This window comes from Trachemys scripta, chromosome 1, assembly GCF_013100865.1.
Source record: "Trachemys scripta elegans isolate TJP31775 chromosome 1, CAS_Tse_1.0, whole genome shotgun sequence".
Classification (NCBI taxonomy): Eukaryota; Metazoa; Chordata; order Testudines; family Emydidae; genus Trachemys; species Trachemys scripta.
In genome coordinates, this window is record NC_048298.1 from 278,934,893 (window position 1) to 278,956,935 (window position 22,043).

General features: G+C 36.7%; 1 protein-coding gene across 2 annotated transcripts in view; it reads right to left on the bottom strand.

The window, feature by feature from the left end:
* TDRD3 (tudor domain containing 3) overlaps positions 1-22,043 on the bottom strand; it is a 285,859-nt gene that overhangs the window by 41,478 nt on the left and 222,338 nt on the right. For both annotated transcript variants that reach the window (XM_034758382.1, XM_034758383.1), the window contains 2 exons: positions 8,056-8,903; positions 5,853-5,978 (listed from right to left, as the gene is read on the bottom strand). In XM_034758382.1, the coding sequence (XP_034614273.1) occupies positions 5,853-5,978; positions 8,056-8,903 (974 nt within the window). The remainder of the gene's footprint in view (positions 1-5,852; positions 5,979-8,055; positions 8,904-22,043) is intronic.

A 22,043-nucleotide genomic window follows, 5' to 3' on the forward strand; every position in this document is an offset into this window, starting at 1 on the left:
TTGTACAGCCTACATGTACCAAGATGAGAAATCCTCATTGACTCCTAATCCAGGTGATCCTCAAGAGCTGCTTTCCATACCACTTGAGTCTGTACAGGTATGTCTACACTGCAGCGGAGAGTGTGCTTCCCAGCGTGGGTAGATAAACACACACTACTTCTTTTTAAGCTAGCACACTAAAAATAGGTAACCACCTACATACAAACCTAGTCCAAGCCATCTCTTGGTTACACTGCTATTTTTTAAGCATGCTAATGCAAGCAAAGCTAGCACATATGTCTACCTGAGCTGGAAAGCATGTTCCCAGCTATCATGTAGATGTACCCTAAGTCATGTCTGTTAGAAAATAATGGAGGAAAGGAAAACACACACTCAGAAGTATAGGAAACCACTCAAAACGAAAGGACTTCCTATGTAAAAGGAACAGATGACCAACACACGAATGACGTGCTTTGGAAGAAGTAACAGGAATCTAAGACTCCTTGTTGTTTTCTTTCTGTCAAAGAGTTCCCTCACAAGAAGGGGGAAAGAATCAAGAAACTCAGAGACCCACAGCGAAGTCTTGTTTTAGTTTAACTGAGCCGAGAAAGGAAACTAAACCATAATAATGGGAAAATGGGATTTTGACGACACATATCCACAAAAACCCAAACCTAGAGTTTTCATGGGAGTAGAGAGACCATGACCACGAGCCCCTTTATGAGAGACAGAATCTGCAATGGTAGCCTTCCAGATCAAAACTATGTGAGAGTGCTTGGGGGATGCGGGGGGGGGGGGGGGAGGAAATCCTCAGTCAGTCATTCAACGCATAAGAGAATCCTCAGTCATTCATTCAACACATAGTGAATCCAACTATCAACCAGGAGGTTTTCCTAATGGTCAAAGAGCCAAAGTTCTTAAAGCCTATCTGAAGCAGATACAAAAAGAAAAACTTTGTGTTTCTAATGGATGCAGCTAGACATGGGTAGTTCTCCTAAGACAATCTTGGGATTATTAGATTAGATTAAGCAACAGAGGGTCCTGTGGCACCTTTAAGACTGACAGAAGTATTGGGAGCATAAGCTTTCGTGGGTAAGAACCTCACTTCTTCAGATGCGAGGCTTGCAGTGAGGTTCTTACCCACGAAAGCTTATGCTCCCAATACTTCTGTTAGTCTTAAAGGTGCCACAGGACCCTCTGTTGCTTTTTACAGATTCAGACTAACACGGCTACCCCTCTGATACTTATATTAGATTATTAGGGGTCCTCAAACTTTTTTTGCTGGGACCACCTTTGAAAATATTTCAGACTGTGATGACCTACCTCCATATCATGCCACCCTTACTTCTGCATTGCTGCTGGCGGCAACTCTATCTTCAGAGCTGGGCACCTGGCCAGCAGCCACTGCTTTCATGACTCCCCTATAACAGTTTTGTGACCCCTTTTTGGGTCGGGACCCCCAGTTTCAGAAACACTATGTTAGAAGAACCTTATTTGGCTGCTGGCTGCCTCATTTTTAGGAGGCTAGACAAACAAGATGATGAGCAAGAAGTCATCAGTAGTTAGATAAAAGAATGACAATAAAGTTGTCTCAGTCATATTCATTTTGCCTGCCTAAATATTCATAACAGGCAGGCTTGCTGCCTAAATGTAAGCTGTGAAAGCAGTGTGGTGTGATGCTAAGGCATTAGATACGTTAGCACACAAAGAGAAAATCAGATCCTTTAAGGAATCCATAGTTGCTATAAATGAAGATCTGGGGGGGGGGGGGGAAATCGGAGAAGAGGTGGAGTTGCCCTGAGCCCCAGAAAGATTGATTTTCAGAACCTGCAGCTAAAGTTTTCTCCAGTCAAGACAGAACTGCATGATTGAGTGTAGGTAGAAGAGGCAGCTGAAAGCCCTGCCCGGTGCATTACTCTAACTGAGGAATGTTACTGGAGAAGGGCCCTAAGTGGTGGTGTTTTTTTGGTTTTTTTACTTACCCAGCACTAGAAACTGTTGCGGGAGAGGGCCAAAGATACAGCCTGCTTTAAGAAAGGGTCAGAAATTTTAAAGTGCCTACAGGTCTGTGAGGAAGGAGACAGAAAGCTGGAAGCAAGACCACCTGGAATTAAGATTGCTACCCTGCCCCAAAAGAAGTACTTATGCTAGCAAGAATAATGCAGCTGGAGCCTTAGACTCCTTTCTCTTTTCCTTTCTCTTCCGCAACCTCCCCATATTGGATAGTCCAAAACAAGAAATTACGTGATGAATGGATTCCATGCCTCACAAAGCAACAGAATGTGTAGAAAGCATCATTATACTTATTTTGATTGACAGTTCTTTACCTCCTTGCTTCATGGTGAGGAGACACATACTGCTCTCCATGCAGAATTGTACAGTGGGATTCAGGAAGAAGAGACTAATAACAAACAAACTATAGACTTTACTTTTTAATTACAATTATTTAAATAAAGAGGCATGGAGAAAAGTTCCCATGAACCTAAGTCTAGTTGGACTCTAGAAGCACCAGAATGAGATTACCATGTGTGGAGGTAGGGGAAGACACAGTGTTGCCTTTCTTTACATTACAGGAAAAAAGCAATTATAACCACAAGCTAAAACATTATCTGTAGAGCCAGGAGCAAACCCTACCAGATTATTACCTAGGGATGACAGGAAGGAAAAGGAGAACATAAATAAATGATCTTCATAGTGAAGTGACCAAGTAAACACTTATGCTAGAAAGAAAGCCAGTAGTAATTAATAAGAAAAAATAATCCTAAAACTTAGAGGAAAAAATTAACACTTTAGGTTTAAAGTATTATCTTCACTTTATTTTATTTTTCCACACAACAGAGTATTAATTTAGTCATGAAGCCCCTTAACATTTCATGCTTTTCAGTTTGCTAGTATAACTTTACATCTTTTAATAGAAAAACAAGCAATTGTTATTTCTACAAAGGCTTTTTTTGGTGTGTTTTTTGTCAGGAATATAACATTTTCATTAAGTGATCACTGCTACATTTAGGGAAAACCAGGGTACATTTTCAAAACTGTGTGTAGGAGATGAACACTAAGAGAATTCTTAAATAATGTAAAGTAAAATATGTTTTTTTTTTATTAAAACAGTCAGATTGCAGGGCTTTTATACATATATTACAAGAACTAAGCAAAACTATAAAGATTTATTATTTTTGCATGACAAGTACAATGATAGTTGTTAACTGGGTCTTTAAAAAAAATACTCAGTAGCCCTTTTATTTACCTTGTGTAACCTATCAGAGTTAGATCTGTAACATTTGGTATACTAATGCCAATGGTTTGGTAGCAATCAGTATGTTAGCTGTCAGAGAGGTTTTTTAAAAGAAACATACCAGGATCCAAAGAAAATGAGATAATGGAAGAACGCTACAACAGGACTATCACTCTGCAGCAATAGATTTCCACATGTAATGTATAGCTCTAGGAACCTTCAGATCATCTTGCATTAACTTCCTCAGATGAGGCGGAAATTAAAGGGGATTCCAGAATTATCAGGCAGATGGGATCTAGTCTACATCCCAGCAAAGAGAGTAGATTCTTTCACTAAAGCAGTCCAGTCCTAAATCTATACTGACAATGAAAAATCTTTTTCTGATTGATAACATCAAGAATCACCACACTTCTACAATAAGCAGTTTGATAGTTATGCTAATGGGGAAAGCAGGATATCAGCAGTATCTCAGCATCATTTGGGTGGTCACACAGGAGATCAGCCAAAAGAAACAGAGTAACACAGTGATTAAACTGGATTTTCATATGCCTTCAGTTCAGTGGTTCCTACTATGCTGCTGACTGACATAACATTTTTGCATCATCCTCCTGCAGAGTACTTTATCTATTTAGATGTATGTTGAGAAATTTTGGGTGTGATTCAGTTTCTAAGCACCAAAAAAGTGTTTTGGAGAAAACAGTGACAAGGAATCTGAAAAATAGATTGAATATGCCTTGTGGTCTTATTGCAGCATAGACTACAGAGTCAAATCATTAAAGCTCCTCCTATCAGCACTGACCCTTGCTTCAAAGGATGCTTTTAAATACAATGTGGGGAACCAAGCATTATTACAGAACCAGAGTTGAAGTATGGGACAAAGAAGATGCTGTATGTAGCACATAACAGCACATCTTCAATACAGAGTATCAAGGACCAGTATTACGTGGAAAGACTAGAGTCAAACACAGACAATCCCTCTAAAGGATGGAACATAGCCACTCTAGTTGACAACAGAAAATGGTTGAAGAAAAGGAATCCCTGCAGTCAATTTGGAGAAGGCAAAAGCTCGATCATATTAACCAAGTCCCAGAAAGTCTCAAATCTTATGGTGAACCACAAGGCATTAGAACTTTACTTTGCATTGCCGTATATGTTGCCTAAGTCACTCTTACATTGGTTAATGTGTAAAACCTGAGAGAGAGAGAAAAGTCACAAAATAACTTATAAGATATCTACTAGTATTAAAACAAGATTCCAATAAGCGTTGAGAAGTTGAAGAGGCATGTATTTAAAATGAGAATTAGATCTAGCAACAGGACACAAAAGTAAAGCACAAAGTGCAAATAGCTTTCTTGTGCAAGAAACTCAGAGCTGCAAGGATATCTGAGCAGCAAAATAGTGAAATCTCAGGGTTTCTCCATAAGCACTTTGAGACCAACTAGCAACTTGTGGTGACACTCAGAGAGAAGATGGGAGAAAGGAATGAGGTACCTTACATGTGAAAGATTTTGAAATGTCAAGAGTTGGGAAATAACTGTGTCCCAAGTGGTGGTAAGTAGCAGTTCGACCAGTGGAAATAAGATATTGAGACTTCATAGGAATATTAATGTAGAAACTAGAAAAAGGTTCAGATTTCCTGTAGGGTTGCCAAACAAAACAAAAACAAAAAATCCACAAGGGAGGTCCACAAAACGAGAGGTAACAACTCAAGATGAAAGACAGCTGGCAGCGAACACTGGGTGACTATTCTGTCTCCAGGATACTAACATGCCTATTAGGAAGTGTCTAGGAAGTAAGGACCATTAAAAACACTAATGACAGTTAAGATCTCTTGGGGTGACACAGACACCCCCAATAATAAGAAAAGAAATTAGTTACATAGGTAGTGAAGAATAACTTTTGTACATCTATTCAGAGAATAAATAAAAACCTTAGTAAGAACAAATGACTCTTTATTCCTTTTTTCTTTTTTTTTTTACCCAAATGTAGCATTGTATATTTCCCAAAGCCTTTTACAAATTAGATGCTATAAGGCCAATACGTTCTAAGCGAATCTCTGTAATCACAGTTTTGGCATGATATTTGGCAAAGAAGAAATAACTGAAACAAAAAACAAAAAAAGAAAAATAATGATACAAACAAATCTGTATTTTTTTTACCTATACATATACACATAATAAAAACGTTTGGAATATATTTGTATATTTGAAAGGCTCTTTTCCTAATCTTTACATGTAATGAAACACAATAGCCATGGTAGTGAATCAGAAATCTTATTTTGACAATCACTTGGTATTCCATATATAGAGTAAATACAAACTTGAGAGAGAATAAAATATACATAAAATGCCCATTTTGCATATACAAATCACTGTTTCTCTAACAAGAAAATAATGTTATTTGTTTTCAAATCAATACAATTTAATTTTATTATACATGAAAAATAATACCACAGGATTCTTTTCTATTATCTAGGGGTGTTTATTTAAACAACTAAGGCAGATCTATTAAGTTTTAAAGTATTTTTCCACACAGTGCTTTTACATTTACACCCTTTGCAGGACTCATCTGTTTAAAGCTACATATTTTATAGAAATAATGTAGTTTATATCTTTGTATACAATTTGTTATCACATACCCATGCCTCTGCGTGAATGGGCCTGATGTTGCTTAGTAGCACCTCTTCATAGTTTCCATAATCACAGAATTTAACAACTGCAGTTGTTCCAGAAGAATGAAGAGCTTCAATTTCTGCCCGGTAAAACTTAAAGAGAAATTTCAAAGGGTCATAAAACACTGGATTAAATATTGCAAGAAAATCAATAACATTTTAAAAGGTTATATTTTAAACAATTTATTAAATTTTCAAAAAATGTTTGTACCAAATATGCATATATTAGAAACTCATGTCAGTTTCAAACCAAATGCAAATTCACGTGTCCATCATTATCTAGACATTTTTACATAATAGAAAAAAGATAGTGAGTGGACAGAGCTAAGATTTAGCAATTCATTTGGAATTTTTACTCAGCATACAGGTTATTACCAAAAATGTGAGAGCATTTCTAGACCAACAGAATACCTAAGTGATTTAGGGTTTAAAATGCAGAGACAGAAAAGTGGTATCAAGATGACAACTATTTTACCTTTCTAGAAGGAGAGTAGGGATTCACTTTTCTAACTCTAACAAAGCAAGAAGTTTGGACAAATACACTTTTATTTCATTTCTGAAAGGATCTTAAAGGGGATTTAGAGCAGCGGTGAGCCAAACTAACCTCAGCCTTCTTCCAAACAGAACTAAGCTGAAATACGTTCAAATCAGTTCACTTAAATTAATCCTCCCTATCAAGCATCTATCTTCAGATAACCTCCAGACTGAAACAAATCTTTGGAGGATATCCTATCACTCTTTATAGAGCTGAACATGAAGAAATCATTGTTTCCTATAGCAATTACAATCACCACTGCACTTGACTACCTGGCTACAGGATCTTTCCAAACAACCATTGGAGACAGCACAGGCACACACCAGTCCACAAATATGTGCTGCATCAATACATTTCTTGTAGCTAATTTTCACCAAGATACACTACATCAATAACAAGCAATGAATTAATGTTCTTGCTTAGCACATTTTGCAAGTTCCTAACTATCCACAATCCAGCAATTCAAGCATCACACAATAATTACATTATTTTTCGCAAAAAATTCCATCCATAATCAGTGTACATGATACATATGAACCAGTTCCAAATATGCACACATATTTGAAACATGCAACCCCCTATATTAACCTGTCTTCATGACTGAAAACATGTATGTATGAACATCTGACCATTTTTCTGAGTCATATAAGCCAAAGAGGCAGATTAAAAATAAAAAACCTTAGTTGCTCCTTTATTTAAAAGAAAAAAATCACATTGTAAACGTTTCCAAAACTGCTCTGGCTACTTCCCACTCTGAACATTTATAAAGCGGAATGACTGCTTAAAATATTAAAATAATACAAATCACACCTGATTAAAAAAAATAGACATAATGAAATCATTAGAAATATTAGCTGTTAGATCAACAATGAAAAAACCACATTAAAAAACACATACAAGAATGTAGTTTTTCTTTTCAGATTATCAAACAACTCGGGGGAGGGGGGGATTAAAAAAACAAAAAAGATGGATGGCAATAGCTCTTGAGATCAACAATTGGGAAAAAAAATAATGTAAAATGGCCGTAACAATGAGAAAAGAAAAGAAAATTTCTTCTCATAATAATAATAACTAGTAGGCATTGGAAACATTAAAAAGTTCAAATGAAACAAGGAAATATTTATACTTTTAAAGTCAAGACAACAAAATTGTTGGGTTTTTAACATGGACAAAAATAATTAAACCATTCTAGAAATATTTCAGCTAATAAACAATCTCCTGGTGATGTAAAAAAGTCAAACAGTAGGGAGAATCTTCATAAAGTTTCCTTTCCCCAAGAGGATGGGCATCAGGCATCATGGGAGGTGCACCCTTTCCCCTGATCAATGTGATCTTCACCTATATCAAGAAGGGCTGCAGACTGCTGCTCCTACTACCAAAAATATCATCTGATCACCATAAAGATCACTCTGGAGAGCAAGGAATTCAGTTCCCCTTCCCCGAGGCTTAGTACACCATGTACCTCATGTGTGCAGCCCTAGATAACAAGATACTAGCTCAAGTAAGAAATCACACACACACACATACACACACACACACTCTCTCTCTCTCTTTTTGTGGCAGCACATTAAAGCCACCATCCCTTTTGTTTTTAAAGATACAATTTACATTTTTTTCTACTTGACTGGGGCATACCTTGTTGTCTTCCCAATAAAGAGCAAAACATTCATCCCTTGGCCTCCAGCTTTTACCATACTCCACAGGAACAGATGGTTCCAATATTTTTTCTGGTTTGATGGGCCCAGATCTCCTTTTGGGACCAGCGTTATAATACAACATTTTGTCTTCAAATGGTGGAACAACATTGGGTCCTGGTGATTTAATAGGTCCTACTCGTCTTCCTTTCTGTGGATATTCAGTATCTCCATTTGATAAAGCATTAAAACTTTCAGTTCTAATAGGATTCTGGTAGTCAATATTCATACCAAAATGTTGCTCATTTTTTAAACTGAACGTTTCATTACTTATTGTTCGTGTTTTCCTATCATAAAAATTGTCAGGATTATGTATTTGGTTTTCCTTTTTTCCTTGTTTCTGATTATTATTATCTATGGTATCTTGAACACTGGAATTCTCACTCAATTCCATGAATGCAGCCCCTTTTCCTAGTCTGTTTTGCATAGCATTATCCCTCCTTTTAAAAGAAACATCACTCTGGTGAGTGGCTGCGGGATAACCAATATCCTTTAGCCTATCATTCCTTGGATAAGGTCTATCACACTTATTTTTATCTTCAGTCCATTGTTCTGGTCCTAAAGAGCTGTGTTTTTCAGGACCTCTGTTTCTTGGTAAGCCACTACCTTCCAAAACCTGTCTTGAATTCTGAATGTCCCTTTGAAAACGAGGAGGTTTCTCATTTCTTGGCTGTCTAGTATCATTTCGAGGAAGATGTCTTGGATGGTTGTAGTCTTTTATACCATTCTGCTCTATATTGAGCACTCTGTGTTGTACTTGATGCTGTGGATGAGACTGTGATTTTGGTTCTACAAAGAAAAAGAACACAGTGTTTCAATTACTGGCACAATTAATTTGTGGCACAAACAATTTACTTCACATACAAAGAATGGAGTTTTAAGAAATAACATGTCAGACACCGAAAGATACAGCAGTTCTATGATTAGTTTAGAAAAACAAGTGGCGTTCACACATGTGGTGTGGCAATGGAATAGTACACCATGTTTAACAGGGACAGAACTAGGTTTGAACTTGAGATTATCATTCCCAAAGCCACGGGGAAATATGTATCATACTCTGTGGTACTTCCATCAAAACACCTACTCACATGAAAGTGTGGGTAAAAGATCTGCAGGAAGCTACTCATTTTTCCCCAAAGGCAACTTGCTTGAACAACTGCCACTTTAAAGGGGGGGGGGGGGGAGTTAAAGATTCCNGCTCCTTTTGATCATTTTCTGCAGGGACATGTGCAATGAATTGTGATTAATATCACTAAATAATTGGCCAGAAAAAAACAGGTTACCCTGAAGGATAATACATTTACTTACACAATGTATTTTTGTAGTGTTCTGTGTAATTTGACTTACAATTATAATTCTCAACTGTTAGCTGCTAGTACTTGGTATAGACTTGATTCAGCAAGGTAATAAGGATGTGTTAACTTTAAACACATGAGTAGTCCCACTGAAGTCAGTGGGGCCACTGATATGCTTACTTCCCTTGCTGACTCAAGGTCTATTTTAACAACAAGGAGTCTGGTGGCACCTTAAAGACTAACAGATTTATTTGGGCATAAGCTTTCGTGAGTAAAAACCTCACTTCTTCGCATCCGAAGAAGTGAGGTTTTTACTCACGAAAGCTTATGCCCAAATAAATCTGTTAGTCTTTAAGGTGCCACCAGACTCCTTGTTGTTAAAATAGACCTTGAGTCAGCAAGGGAAGTAAGCATATCAGTGGCCCCACTGACTTCAGTGGGACTACTCATGTGTTTAAAGTTAACACATCCTTATTACCTTGCTGAATCAAGTCTATACCAAGTACTAGCAGCTAACAGTTGAGAATTATAATTGTAAGTCAAATTACACAGAACACTACAAAAATACATTGTGTAAGTAAATGTATTATCCTTCAGGGTAACCTGTTTTTTTCTGGCCAATTATTTAGTGATATTAATCACAATTCATTGCACATGTCCCTGCAGAAAATGATCAAAAGGAGCAAACTGAGTATAAAAATTTGGAACCACTGCTTATGTTATTTTATAGTCAGATGTACGTCACTTAGTCCAATAAAACTATTTACGAAAAACAGGACTTTCACTGGGAACTGGGTTCTTGAAAACCTCTGTCAACTTTTTTTACTTAGTCTTATGAAAAGGGTATAAAGCATCTTTATTAGCAGCACTTTTTAGCAAGTTTTGAGACCATTCTTCCTTCTCAAGTAGTCTTTTCAAGTTTAATAGAGCTAGTCACACTGTTCATTTTGAGATACAGCAGTACAGAATAATTGTAAAGTAACGGCAAATTCTGTCCTCAATATACTCATTTGCAACTCTCCCAAAGTTAACGGGAGTTGCAGCTGTGTACCTCAAGTTAGAATTCGGTCTCAAGTTAACACATTGTACCATGTAGCCATAGGTGTCAGTGGAACCTGGTGCCTATGCTGAGTTCTGAGACCCTCCCACCATGCAGGGTCCTAGAGCTGAGGCTGCAGCCCAAGCCTGGATGTCTACAGTGGAGTTTAACCTGCAGTCTGAGCCCCGTGAGCCTGAGTCAGCTGACACACGCCAGCCCTGGGTGTCTAACTGCAGTGTAGACATACACAAGCGGTCCAGAATACTTGCAATTCCTTTAGGGGTTATCAAGGGCTTAATGTGGGGTACATTGATTTAAATCAAGCCTATTTAGATCAGTGATTTAATTAATGATTTAAATCACCAAGTGGAAGGCCTAAATTTAAATAATTAATTGTAATCAACTTTTCCATTTGTACTTTAGTTATTCTCTGAAGAAAGGTGCATTCTCACTAGCTGATATAATCATTAAACATGTTGATTTGTAACTAAATAGAGCATTTACACTAGATTTGGTGCATCTTTTTGCTACCTAGGAGGGTACACTAGAATGATATACATTTATTTAAGCAATTATATAACTTAATATTTTCAGGTTCTTATTAACTGTATATTTTTAGTATGAACTTCTGTTGGTGAAAGAGACAAGCTTTTGAACTACACAGAGTTCTTCTTCAGCTCCGTGTAGCTCAAAAGCTTGTCTCTTTTGCCAAGAGACGCTGGTCCAATAAAATATTTCATCTCACCCACCTTGTCTCTCTTATGTCCTTGGACTAATACAGCTACAACAACACTGCAAACATTTTTAGTATGTTAGAAAATGCTGAATGATATATTCCTTATTTACTAGATAATTAAGTTTTTGCACATGATTTGTATTAAGCTTCATTAGAATGGTAACTGGAATTTAATTAAACACACAAAGCAGCGTATAAGATTTATTTGTATTAAACAAAACAATCTTAAAAGGTTTTGGATACAAAAACTTCTTTTATCAAAACATGTTTCACAATTACAACAAAATGATTTATTAAATGAGGGATTAACTATAGTCAGTGAATTAACTGAGTATTTCAGGTCAGCCTGCGAAAATTTTCAAATATGCCTAACTGAAAGTGACTGGAGCTTAAGTTTCTAGTCACACGTAAGTCTCTTGAAAATGAGACCGCCTCCTGAATTATTTAGGCCGACCTACTGTGCCATATTTATAAAACTTGACCTGAAAAGTCAGGTGTTTCCCCAATTATTTATATAGAAAAGCAGTCTTTAATTCAAAGTTTTTGATACAGGCTTATGGAGTCAGCATATTTTTTATTTACATATTTTAAGAGATAATAAGTAGTTTAGGCCTTAACACATTGTGACATTGTCTAATTAAAATATAACCATGCAAACCTTTGTTGCTACCACTGTTATATAATTGCAACAAACCTTATACAAAACGTAACACATGGCCAGAAAGGGTTAAGCATCATGCAGGCTAAATGACCCAAAGCCAAACATTAAAGACATGTTAGAAAGTATGTGCATGCTAATTAGGGCCATTCTCTGCTAGACAGGCTAGAACTTCGAAGTGCAAACCTGTATTGTTAGAGAATTGGTGATATTAATTGTATGTGTTTAATTATAGCTGGTTAAATGTTTGCCATGTAAACAGACAGTTCCTGTCTGTCACTATAGCTATTGATTCAGAGATCATAGGGGGATATTAACATTTAGATGAATCTTGGGTGCAATAATGTCATTGTCTATGTGTCTCTTTAAAGTTTGTGATAAACTCCTTAATGGATAAATTATTTATGTTAATCCATGTAGTTAATTACTGGTGAGGTTTAGGAAACAGAAGGTTACATCAAAAGCCTATTGTTCCCCTCATGACTGTATGGTCAAGTGGCTGCTAGAAAACTGTATAAAAGACCCTTGGGTCCTGATCCTGTCATCTTAGATCTGCTTGATGCTTCAATGCAGGGGAAGCTTAAACCACAAGATTGAGATCCCAGTTCTAACTGGACCACCCTGAATATAATTTGGACTATAACCTATGGACCAATTCTGAAAGAACTCTTTGCAACTACAAAGCTCACAATCTCTGCTATGAATCTAAACCCCAATATTGTACTCATGTCTGCATGTATACTGATCTTTTAACCAACACTCTCTTTTCTTTTTTAATAAATTTTAGTTTAGGTAATAAGAATTGGCTGTATGTGTGTATTTGGGTAAGCTCTAGAATATTCATTAGCCTGGGAGGTAATGTGTCAGTTCCGTTGGGATTAGTAGAACTTTCTTATATGATGAATAAGATTTTCACTAATCCTCATCATATTTGACTTGGGTGTCTGGGTGGAGGCCTGAGGCTTGGTTACTTTAAGGGAACTGTGTTGTTGGCTTCTAGGTAGCCATAAAGGTATTACAGAAGTTGTTTTGTGCTGGTTTGGTAAATCTACGTATTGGAATAGCCACCAGCTTTGGGGATTGTCTGGCCCATTCTTTTGCAGTTCACCCTAATTGAGTGAACTCAGTAGGCTCCTCTGGGACTCCAATCACACACATTGTATATTAAATTGAGATTTCATTTTAAAAAGTTTTATTTTTAAAAAGAAAATCTCATATTATAATTTAAACAATTAAAAAAAATCCCATTAAAATGAAAAAAATCCTTTTTTGTTTGTTTCTTAAAACAATAATAGATTTTTCTCCACTCTGGTATAATGACAGCCATTTTTCATATTCCATAAATGAAAACATTATATTTACAATTTATTTTGATGTGAAAAGTACTATATTACTTAGTGTATAAACTGTCACTCAAAGTAAGTGATAGATTAAACTAAATCTGGATATAATACGTTTTTGAAGAGCATTTGGAGTGCATATTGGTAACATAATTTCCCATGATTTGAGGACACTTCCTATTAAACTGATGACAGTCAGCTATTAAACAGACCAGTTTGCCTTGAGGCACATCAGAGGCATATATTTATGTCTGCATAAAAACCTGGAGGAGATTTTTATATTCAACTCCTGTATCTGTTTTAGGGATGGGCAGAAATTCTATAATGGTGAATTTTCAGAATAATTTTTAAAGTAGTCATTCTGAAAAAGAAGACTGTTAATTTATTGTATAGTCTGTTCGTATCTTACATAACAGTATCTGATGTAATTACTATAAATTTAACGTTTTAAATTTATAAAACAGTTGTTTTTTGAGTTTACTTGCTGTGGATTTACATTTTTAAGTATCTGGAAACACTGTTGTTGTTTTGTCATTTTCTGAAAATTTTCTGCCAATTATGAAATTATTTTGGTGGGGTTTCAGTTTAAGGCCACAAGCAAGCAAGGCATTTAAGTACATACTAACAAATATAGAAGGTTTATTATCCAAAGTAAGAAATGTACAATAAAGAATCAGTAGCATACCACATGCTAGATTTGAATAATGCAATTCTGCTACAAAGCCACCATATAACTTCTTATAATTAACAACTATGAACAGCAAAGTAACCAGCAGCAGAACAGCTGGGATGTTGCAGGGCATGGGCATGGTGTAAGTATCTCTCACACAGATCTGCCCTGTAACTTCCTACACTACATTTGGATCTTGGCAGACCCTTGCTTTCATTTGAAGGGATTCATATTTTTAAGAGCCAAAAAATTTGAGAGGAAGTAAAAAAAAAACAGACAAGTCCATTTAATAGATGACCGAGATGCATGATGCAGCATCAGGTAGAACAGATATATATGTGGGCATAAACACACAAACGTAATTATAAAAATTATTTCAGGATAATATTATAAAACTCCAAAAATATTAAGCACACAGTTCTGGATGTCATGTAATAAAAAAATTACACTTTGGGTCTATATTTAAAAGAAGTATAATCTGTGTCTTTTTCCAGCCATCTGAATATGTCCCACATCTAAATAAATAAATTACAAATTGTTTAAAGTTTAGAGAATGCTCATGGCTATAAAAATGCAAGGGCTCAATCTTGAACCACCTTTAATACCCATGGAAAGGAGTAACGGGGCATTAGGCACCCCATTATTTCCTTCAGATGGGAACCCATACCACTAGTCTGTGCCAGGTGGGGAGAGCAGCTGCTGTTGGGCCACCATGCTCTCTACCACACAACTGAGCAGGGCATGGGAAGGCGGGGAGAAAGAGAAGACAGTCTTGACTCTGCCCTCTCAATATGGATGAGTTGGTGTGCAGGTATAAATAATGTGCTATCATTATGGGGCTGATAAAGCTTACTTCCAGTAGGGGAATAAGAGAGAGGAGGAATTGTGACACTGTGGACATTCATTTGACCCCGGGGAACACTATTATATATAATTCCACAAACTATAAATAAATAAATATATGGAGATATACCCATCTCATAGATCTGGAAGGGACCCCAAAAGGTCATTGAGTCCAGCACCCTGCTTTCACTAGCAGGACCAAGTACTGATTTTTGCTCCAGATCCCTAAGTGGTCCCCTCAAGGATTGAACTCACAACACTGAGCTATCCCTCCCCTTGCTTCAAGTGTTTTCCCCGCCCCCGTTACTGATTTCAATTTAAAGGAATAGTTACTATTACTATTTCAGATAATGCTTCCATTAATTTTTTTAAAATCAAGAACGATTTTAAGGTCAAGAAGGAATTTTTAATAATTTAAAATTCAAATTATCTGTAATGATAATTGCCTGTCTATAAGATAACGTTCGTTTAAAAGACAGACACTTCATTTCTGAGGTGTGCAATTACCCTCCATCCCACAGAGGAGCAAAAAGATTCAGAATAGCATAACAGTGATGCAGAAAATAGAATCTTTTAGTAGAGTGGTTTTGGCAGCATGCTTAGAACTTGACACAGCTAAATATGTCCAAAATTAAGTTCTTGGGGGAACTCATGTAACAACCTTCTTTCACACCTCACAAACTTTAGAAGCAAGGTAACAAAGTTGGGAAAATATTGGCCTAACACAGGGGTCAGCAACCTCTGGCCCGCGGCTTGCCAGGGTAAGCACATCCCTTGGCCCGCGCCACTTCCCGCAGCCCCCATTGGCCCGGAGCAGCGAACTGTGGCCAGTGGGAGCCGTGATCGGCCAAATCTGCGGATGCGGCAGGTAAACAACTGGCCCAGCCCACTAGGGTGCTTACCCTGGTGAGCCGCGTGCCAGAGGTTGCCAACCCCTGGCTTAACATATTGGAGAACAATGTGTTTCTAACATAAGTGCTATTGAGTAGCAGAACAGGGGGTTGTACAAACAGATAAAAATGTTATTGTTTTTATCACGGTATCAAAAAAAATGAGCATAATTTTAAAAGATTATTTGGATTCCCATTCCACTTTGCCTATGGGATAATTAGATCCTTTAACAGTACATGAAGATCCACTGCTACTAAAACTTGACAATCTGGACCTGTTAGAATTAGGGTTCAGTTCAATACAGAAAACACAAACTGGCTCTTCTTTTCTATGTATATTTACTGTGACCCACAAGGGGCCCTTATAAAAATGCCCTATACCGTTACATTGAGAGAATTAAAATCTAAAACTATAAGTCTTACAACCGCATTTAATTACAGGGGGACAAACATATATTAGTGAAGTAACATCTATTGGACTAAATCTACTTCATAGCCTGGACCTAGCAAGAGGGTATTAATTAATTTATTGTGCAATGTTTGACATCATCAGTTATATACAGAAAAAAATATAGATTATAAGTGAAGTCTACCTGCCTCGTCATTCAGTGTCGAAGAATTTTGAGATAGGGTTAAATCTGCATAAAGGTTATAGTGTCTCAATAAATTTGGACTATGTAAATTGGTCACTAAATAGGTGCAAGGATTCTATGCATCCCTTAACAGAAAAACTAATGGATGCTGGTCAAAGGTTTTCTTTTTATGCAGAGGTGGCAGACAGGGATGTCCCTTGTTTCCACTGCTTTTTGCCCTCTCCAGTGAACCACTAACTAAAGCTCTCCGGAAAGCAATAGATTTCTATAGGATAGCAAAAACACAAAACTAAATTTGGCACTTTATAGAGATGACATGCTGTTCTGTCACACAAACAGACACATCAGCCCAGTTATTATTATTGTAACTGGAAGTTTGGAAAAATGGTTTGGAAAAATTTCCATTTCAAAATTAATTACATGCCAGAAGGCTTTTATCTTCTGCCAAGTAGTTTTAAGGAAGTCAACTGGCATTTCCCTTTTAAACTGTCAGTCAATTATTTTACTCCTTTAGGCCTCTATACATCTGTGACCTTAAGAAGATTACATGGAAAAAAAACGTACTCCCTTTTTTAAAGGAATCAGCAGGAACTTGTTGAGTAGGAAATACCAGCCAGTGCGATTTAATAAAATCAATTTTATTAAGGGAATGGTGTTTTGCAATGTATAAAGATGTTATTTCTAATTTTCTGAATATAAATTAAGCAATTGGAAACATATCTGTGTATTTCATTTGCCACAAAAAATAAAGGGAAGTTGCTATTTTGTAACTGCAGACTAAGATTTACAAAAGATTAATTGACCTCTTAGAATCTTGAACAACACGCAATGGATATGAACTGGAGGGAAATATATATATACATATATATTTTGTTTATATATATTTTGGTTCAGTGTAACAGATGAAAGTAAGTATAGTAAAGTAAATAATTAAAGAGACATTAACAAAATAAAAAAAAAATCCTTACCTATCCTAGCAATGTCAATGTACAGTGTTAAAGCTTTGAGTATATCCAGTTTAATTTTTACCAATAATGCTGAATTACCTTTTGCATTTCACTCATTTAGGAAAATAAAAATAGATCACGCCACCAATTTCACTTTTGTTTGTAGGCAGTTTCACTTTTTGGTTTTCATGTATTAGCACCATGCTGCAATGCTTTTGGTGCAAATGCTGCACTGGAGTATTTAAGTCCAAATAAGAAAAAAATATTTTTTGATTCACAGAAATGTTGCAATCAGGAAGTCTGGTTGTTATTGTGGGGAGAAGGGTGGTATTCTTTGTACCTGTCCCCGCTCCAAATCATAAATGTTGTCAGATAATACAAAAACCTACATTTAGGTGTTAATTGGATTGAATTGAAGCAGGGAGACAATTTTTTTAAATTACATTTTTCTATTCCGCCCTGACAAACGAAATGCACCAATTCATTTATAAAATTTTACCTTATTTTGAAAATGTATTCGGAACGATAACGATGACACATTTTACCTTTGTCTAGAATAGGAAATGAGGCTGTTGAGGATGTGAAACATTAACTAACCTTAACTTTTCTCGAGTGTAAAAATGAAGGTCAGTACCTTCTACCCTATATCTGACTTCAGTCAAGTAAATTGAAGATGAAAGGTACGTAGACTTGTGTATGCTGTGGAAAATGTTGTGATTAGCCTGGGGTTAGGAAACTCATATTTGTTAACCTTGGCCTAACCTCAAATTATTTTCCTAATCTAGACAAAGACTTTGAGAAACACTATAATGACTGTTACTTTACACAGAAGTTAGATGCACAGTAGCAAATAATAAGATATATAAATATATATACTAAAAATATATAAATATAACAACATATAAAATGCAGCTAGTAGCTCTTCTATAACGTGGATCTATTAAAAATTCTAGGAACATACATACACATTTTATTTAATTGTAGAAATAGAATGTTAGCATATTTAATTATATTTAAATTATCATAGCAAAACGGAAAATTTTGTTCTTACCAGGTGATTTTATGGTGAGCTGATATTTCCACAGTAAGATTAATATTAAAATATTTTGATTTCCATCTGGGATTTCTTTAAGAATTACTGTATAGTTTAGCTACCTATCTTCAGCCCCTCTTTTGATTGCAAAAATCCTTAAATCACACTAAATTACTAGTCCAAAAATGTCTCACAAAGTAATCACCTTGATGAGTCTTACGAATTTGGTATCTTTCCCTTGCACAGTATTGAAACTGCCTTTTTGTATATTCATCCCTTCTGGCTCTGCCCTCTCTCACATCATCTTATTTTCATCAATGCTATACTTGATACTCCCTTCGATACTAAAAACCATAATAGCTTGTGAAAGTTACTAGTGATCCCCCCCCCCCCTTAACAGAACAGCCTTTATGTCAACCAGTGGCCATTAGTGGGAAGCAGACACTTCAAGTACACAGTAGCCTGAACTTTTCAACTGTCTTCCCTTCAAGGCCTTAAGGTAGTTGGAGCTGGTCCCAAGCCAGTTTTCACTGACCAGATAGCAAAAGCACGGGTCTGACAACCACCAATCAAGTGTTAACACTGCAAGGACCTTTGTCTGAATGTGTATAAAGGATCTGTAAAATGTGTGTAAGACAGAGTTTTTGTACTAAGGTGCAAAGCTCTCCTTTCTTCTGCAGAATAAAGCAACTCTTCCTTATCCCTGTCTGGCTGTTATTGGCTCTCAGCTAGGTGGACCCGATATTTCGGTAACAGCTTTTTTCATCACCTCACAGTTCAGTGAAGCTTTGGGCACCTTGTGATATTTGTTTTACTCCAACTTAGTTATCATAGTTTAGGGCAACTGTATCTCTATTTCCCCCTCATGGTCCAGCAAGGGTAACCATTTTAGGCTTATGGTTCCTCAGTTATCACCTTTCTCTGGTGGAGACCCATGTCTCTTTCCTTTTTGATTGGGGCTTTCCAGGCTGTACATCTCCCTGCCTACACTGAGTTCCTCAGCATGCCAGACTGCCAAAACGGTCACTCTTGTAAGTTACAACACGGTCCTTTCTATGCAAGTACATTTGTTCCTGAGATAAAAGCATTACAGAGAAAACATTAAAAACAACAGAACCTACATGCTTGCTAATAAACTTACCAGAGATCACCCCAGCTCCAACAATGGCTCTGGCAGATGTCAATCCTTTCAACCCCACCCCTCCACTTGGACAGAAGAGCCTGTCTTTTGCAGGATCAGAAAGAAGGCCTTGAGTCAGTTTAAACTCAGACTATTAATCCAGAAGTCCTTTCTTTGTCTGTTGGCCTCTGGAGAATCCAGTCTGAACCATTACATGCAAATGTCTCCAGGTGCTGGTACCTCTCTGAGGTGTTACAACCTGAGTGAATTTGCTTAATCATCCCACACTGTTATTAATTCCTGGAGTAGCTGTGATTACCCTCCTCCATGGAATTTCCAGACAATCCCCTGGCCCACAATGATACATAAACTTAATATAGTTAAGCTCTCCCAAACACATTACAAGAAACTGCCACATCAGTCACATTAGTCATCAAATATTTTTATGACTGTTAATGGACACTAATTTCTGCTTAGGAAGATAGGGTAGGAAAGCCCTCTTGTACCAATTTTTCTGTCCACAGACATATCAAGTCACTCTGTAAGGAAAAGGAAAGTGAAGATCTGCCCACAAAGAAAATGTACTCCCAGATAATAATTTAGTGGTCTGGCCATCCTTTAAAAAAAAAAAAAAAAAAAAAAAAGAATGCTTCAGGAATGCATACTTAGAGTACTGATAAGAGAACTAAGAAAATACTATAATTTACCATCATCACTATGTTTTTTATTGGTGGTCTGTATTTTCATATCAATAATTATCCCTTAAAGAAATATTTCTTTACCCCAGCACTCACATAGTCACCTGCTTTCTTTTAGACCCAATTACAGTACTCCTGTTCCAGTTCATAATTACAGATAATGCTTTCTGTTACATTTCACTGCTATTGTAATCCATTCCCAAGTCCATAGAATCCAATGCTTATAACCCTTGACCTCCTGCCAAAATATGGGATACATCAGGGGTTGGCAACCTCTGGCACACAGCTCGCCAGGTAAGCACCCTGGCGGGCCGAGCCAGTTTGTTTACCTGCTGTGTTGGCAGGTTCAGCCGATTGCGGCCCCCACTGGCTGCGGTTCGCCGCTCCAGTCCAATGCGGGTGGCGGGAAGTCGCGGCCAGCACATCCCTCAGCCCGCGGTCTGGAAAACATACCTTATAGTGGGAGAGTAAAGAAGCTCAATCTATTTAGCTTGTCTAAGAGAAAGTCAAAAGAAGACTTGATCATAGTTGACAAGTACCTAACAAGGGAAATTGATTTGTGACAACAGATAGCTCTTCATTCTTGCAGAAAAAGACATAAGATCCAGTGCTTGGCAGCTTAAGCTAGACAAATTCAGACTAGAAATAAAGGTCCAAATTTTACTGTAATTAACCACTGGAACAATTTATCTTGGGACGTGGAGGATTCTCCATTACTTCAAGTCCTTAGCTCAACACTGGATACGTTTCTAAATGATATGCCATAGCTCAAATGTAAATTATTAAATTGATACAGAAGGACTGGGTGAGGTTCTTTGGTCCGTAATATGTAGGAAGTCAAACTGGATCACCACAATTGTTTTAGGTAAGGGACCTCAATACTGATGCAGAAATTATATTAATACTTTTTTTTATAACTTAATTGTCACCATACTTGCCTGGGTCTTGCTTGAAGCATAAGGCATATTTATCATTACTTTAATACATATGGTGCTTTGGAAAAGGTACCTCAGATATATTTGTTTTTGTTTATTTAATTATATGAACTAGAGGCTGTCAATTAATCACAGTGAACTCAAGCGATTAACACAACACAAATTAACTAGATTAAAAAATAGCTGTGATTAATCACAGTTTTAATCACACTGTTAAAATTTAACAGAATACCAATTTAAATTTATTATAAATATTTTGGAAGTTTTTCTACATTTTCAAATATATTTATTTAAATTACAATATAGAATATAAAGTGTATAGTGCTCACTTTATATTATTTTTTTATTACAAAACTACTACTATTGGATATGCTCAATAGGTTCCTGGTAGCTGGACTCAGGCTCCACTAAGGGCAAATAGTCAGGGCAACTGCTTTGCAAAAGGCCATGTCCTCTGCATGTGCTGGGAGAAGCTGGGCCACAGGAGCAGAGAGCAGGCTGTTTTCCCCTAACTCTGAAAAATTTTGCAGGAGCTTAATGATATTGTTAATACTCCAACAGGGAAACCCTCGCAGTGTTAACTATGGAAAGGGAAAATTGGGAGAGAAAACTAATATATTTTATTTTTATTGTATACTTGCAATGTTATTTGATTTTAGTTAAATTCTCTCAACTGGTATGATTCACCAACCTTTTTTCCAATTTAAATGTAATGATGTCGAATGAGTCATTTATAATTTGCTATTCTCAGGTCGTATTTTTCTTGTAACAGGGTTTTTTAAATCTATATACTTAATCTGAGTGGTTGATTAATTAATTAGCTGACTAGCTAACAGAGTGATTTCAGCAGAGGTGGAGGAAGAGTCTGCATGGATTCCAGCTAGAGATTTCTACAGCAAGTGGAGGGAAGATGTTGTTGCAGTGCTTTTGGCTAAGCAGACTGTATAGATTTTGTTGATCAAAGACTGTAATTGAGACTCAGGTGAACTCAATTTAAGCTTTTGGGGACTTTGAGTTTCTTCTTGCTGTGTTTCTGTGGGGACTGGCCTGTTTAGATTTCATTTGGGTTTTTTATTTATGTTCATGTGTAACTGTGAAGATAATGTATGTGGATTATATGGTAGCCTTGTTA